Here is a 4,053-nt window from a genome sequence, read left to right on the forward strand (position 1 = left end):
GAAATGATAGTGTTTTCTCAAATAAAGATCTTTGTCTTTCAAAAAAACTTTTGAGCAAGCTTAAAACTCTGAAGTGCTAAAAAGAATAATACTCTAAATCTCAAACTAACGCCATGTAAACAATTGTTCTACAATTTCTTGCAACAATGGTACAATATATGGTCAATCTATCTATTTTCAAATGCATGTTAAAAATCTGAAGCGGTTTTAATATTTAATAGCCGATGTGCTTTTCACCTGCGATTAGAAACGCATTTACTTACAATAAACACTTGCAGTAATCACAGAGGATTTTTACGCGTTTTCCACAAATCTAGCGTAAAAAAAAACAAGTTTACGCTAAGCAGTGATTCTCAATAAATAAAAGAAAAATGTTTTATTTGTTTCATTTTGTAGCGTTTGAGATCTAGTTTCACGAAAAAGAAAAAGTGTGTCGATAATTGTCCTCAAAACAGTCCTAATATTTTGACCTCAGTTCTTATCCTCGATTTGCCACCTATATGGCGGCCGAAGGATTATCAGAGGAAGAGGTAAGTTGAAGCCAGCTCAAGTCCTTGTTTGTTTCATCAATCTATTGTTTCATCTTGTTTATAGTTTGATTGTTAAAATTGGAGCTTTTGAATATTTAACAGGCGAGTGAATTTAATAAGTATCGAGTAATTTTTGAGCCGAGTGAGTTAACCTTTGAAAAAATATATAGCGTAACTAGGCGTTAGTTGTTGTGTAGGTTAGTGAGTACCAGACGGCGTTCTCTCTGTTCGACGAGGACGGGGATGGCACCATTACCACGAAGGAGTTGGGCACCATCATGCGACAGCTCGGCATGAATCCGAGTGAGGCGGAGCTGCAGGAGATGGTGGACGAGGTGGACGAGGATGGCAACGGGGAGATTGGTGAGTCATCATCTAGCCGAATGAATTAATTTATATGTCTTGAAAAATTTTACAATTCTAAAGTTCCGAACTAAGATTTGGATGTGACAAAACGCTTTGCGTCGCACGTTCAATGTTTCACCATTTAAAGTGCAAGAAACACATAAGTTTTCAACCACGGTACTAAGTTTAAAACTCATAATTGAAATAAAGGTGAATCCTTCTTCGAGTTGTTTAGTAAATAACTTCAATTTTTTCCGTCTCTTGTTTAAAATCCCAAAAAATGTTCAATTAGATAAACTTTTGACTGGACTTCACCTATGTCTCTACTGCGTTCGATCTATGTTTTGAATTCGGCTCAACCTATTTTTCGACAGTGCTCAATCTATGTTTTGACTGTGTGTGACCGGTTTCGAATTGCTGGTATGCGAATTCCACTCAGTAAAATTTAAATTTTCCAAATTGAATCATCCAAAGTTTTTGTTGATGTTTTCTACAAAACGCGTGAAAAGTTTTGGTCTGAATGTCTCTGAACTAAATCACTACGAGGCCAAAATGTGCACTGAATAATCGCCTGAAATCCAGAGACAAGTATTTAAATGTGTTCCAAGAGGTAAGTGGATTCCACTCACAAAATGTCTGTGGATTCCGCGTACAAATATCTGTAACGCAATTTTTGTCGGCATATTAGTTATGTTGCGGCTTCGGGAATGAGCCAATATAGTTAGTTGTTCTGGATTCCGCAAATGTAAGTGGTTTCCGCAATTTTACGTGGATTCCGCAATTAGTTGATTCCGATTACAATTTGCGGAATCCGCTTACAATTTGCGGATTCCGCTTAAAATTTGCGGATTTCACTTACAGTTGCGGACTCCACAACAGCATAAGTTTACTGTACACATATTATTATTTATTCGTGAATTCAACAAACTCTTCCGGATTCTGCAATAATTGTTAAGGGTTTCACAAAATTTGTTGCGGATTCCTCAAATTTGCCTGTTATCGGAGTGATTTTGAGCAATACAGTTTATGGCTGAAATCAGCAAATGCAGTTTATCTGCGTGGTAATTGCCAGTTACACTCTGAGATTTCTTATGACAAAAAATCCTTGGTTAGTGTTTCGGTTGAAACACAAAATTTCGAAACAATTTTTTTTTCTATTTTCATTTATGGAAAAAATGCTTGCCATACAATTTCTTATAAGAAAAAATGCTTACTTTGCTATTTTCATACACTTACTTTTCCTCTATGAAATTGTATAAAAGAGTACGATAAGCATTTTTTTCATATATGAAAATTGTATGATAAGCATTTTTTTGTGAAACCGGGTAACCAAAAAGATCATTTTCGACCATTAATTTTTGGAAATCTTCATGTTTCATCGAAAACTCAGGAGCATTTTGGCCATCTTGTGCTGTCAACTATCTCATTTACCAGCAACGGTTCTTAGTTGAAACTTTTATTTCCCATTCTGTACAAGTGTCTTAATAGGATTTTGAGCAATATAGTGTTTTAGCTATTTGTCTGTGGAATCCAAAACAGCAAAAAAAATCAAGGAAAAGTAGCAAAATTGCAACTTTTGCGACAATTCTGGTTTTGACTTGTTGCGGAATCCGCATACAATTTACAAAACGCACCAGTTTGACCTCGTAATGATGTTTTTGAAAATTCGTTTTTCATGCCGCGAAAACTTTGGGATCTCGAAATCTTAAAGCGTCGATTAATTTTTCCATTTTGAAAGTCAAAAAAGTTCCATCTTGCGCCTAAAAATCCGCTACGAAAAACTCTTCTATGTCGAGCTCAAAGTCAAAACGTTTATTTTTGAGTAGTTCCCAAATTTTTTGTGCAGATTTTTTTTTGCTCTACTTTTTCTGCTATCTTTCGACTGTGCTCGACCAATGCTTTGACTTTCTCCACATAAATCGAGTTTGTTTTGACCTTGTGCTCTACATAGAATAGCTTTTTACAGCGGATTTGCAGGCGCGAAACGGTACTTTCTTGACTTTGAAAGTGAAAACATAAGTCGACAAATTCGGTCCGGGAAAAACTATGTCGTCCCCTTTCATTAAAAGAAGCCGAAAACGTGTATTCAGTGCTTTTTCTTTGACTAAGTTCAACCTCTTTTTATAACGTGCATAATTAATTTAAGTGCGAACACTCTCGAATCAAATGCATTTATTATGGTGCCTCACATAACCCTCTGCGAACTTCCACTGAAGTCTTCATCGGGCGGAAAAACTCACCCTACTTCGTATTTACTTCCAGCTCTGTGAGAGTGACTAGAACAAAAGTCATAATTCTAGTGCATTTTTGATCATTTTATGTGAAATTAATGAAATTAAGGTAAAATATTTCATTTTTTGTGTTAGATTTTGACGAATTTCTGAGTATGATGATGAAAAAGATGAAAGAAACAGACCACGAGGAAGACTACAGACAAACATTCCAGTAGGTCAAAATTTCTTTTAACGTGCCAAAATCCCTCTAAAAAGGCATTTTTCATGCATATCTTTGCAAAAGTGCCCTTTTAATAGTTCGTGGGTGGTAATTTCAAGAAATTTCCACCAAGAGTCAAGGTACCATGAATTGTCTAATAGAAAATCTTTTACTTACGAAATTTGGTCTAACTCAAAAAGCAAACTAAAAAAGTAGGTTTTTAGTAAATTTGCGGACGTTCACACGGGGGGCTATTACGTCTCAACTGAGTCGCTGAAGAAAGTGTTGGCGTCTATGGGGGAGAGACTGACCACGGAGGAGGTTGAGCAGATGATGCTCATGGCCGACACCAATAAAGACGGACTACTCCACTACGAGGAATTTAGAGACTTCCTTGCTAGCCTGTGATACTTATTTTAACCTTTGTGCTAAATGTAATAGTAAACTTTTATGGTAACTTATTGTTTAGTGTGCTGAATCATGTTTCAAAAGTGTCAAGTTATTACAATTAAAGCCTCGCTCTTTCATAGGATTTGACCCCCCTCGCCACCACTAGAAGCTCTCTCCTTTTTTTGTTATATTTAAAACATCCATTTTCAGTCAATTTTTTGGGTCAAAAACTTACACAAAGTGTCCAGAAACTTTTTTCTAACTTGTTTCTTTTTAGTATTTTGGGAAAACTCGGAAAATCGATCTGGTTGACCTAAAAAAATCATCACATTTTTTGAAACTTTTTTGGCTTTCT

General features: G+C 35.9%; 1 protein-coding gene across 1 annotated transcript; it reads left to right on the forward strand.

The window, feature by feature from the left end:
* The first annotated feature begins 150 nt into the window (after positions 1–150).
* LOC134841901 (neo-calmodulin-like) lies at positions 151–3,821 on the forward strand. Its single transcript, XM_063857975.1, has 4 exons — positions 151–530; positions 728–893; positions 3,242–3,320; positions 3,533–3,821. Exons 1-4 carry the CDS (start codon positions 501–503, stop codon positions 3,714–3,716), a joined length of 459 nt encoding a protein of 152 aa, XP_063714045.1. The 5' UTR covers positions 151–500; the 3' UTR covers positions 3,717–3,821.
* Positions 3,822–4,053: the final 232 nt, after the last annotated feature.

Source organism: Symsagittifera roscoffensis, chromosome 1, assembly GCF_963678635.1.
Source record: "Symsagittifera roscoffensis chromosome 1, txSymRosc1.1, whole genome shotgun sequence".
Classification (NCBI taxonomy): Eukaryota; Metazoa; Xenacoelomorpha; order Acoela; family Convolutidae; genus Symsagittifera; species Symsagittifera roscoffensis.

Coding starts and splice junctions, on each gene's coding strand:
- LOC134841901 (XM_063857975.1), top strand. CDS start 501: ATGGCGGCCGAAGGATTATCAGAGGAAGAG. Junction 531..727: donor AAGGATTATCAGAGGAAGAG/GTAAGTTGAAGC, acceptor GTTGTTGTGTAG/GTTAGTGAGTACCAGACGGC. Junction 3,321..3,532: donor GACTACAGACAAACATTCCA/GTAGGTCAAAAT, acceptor GTAGGTTTTTAG/TAAATTTGCGGACGTTCACA.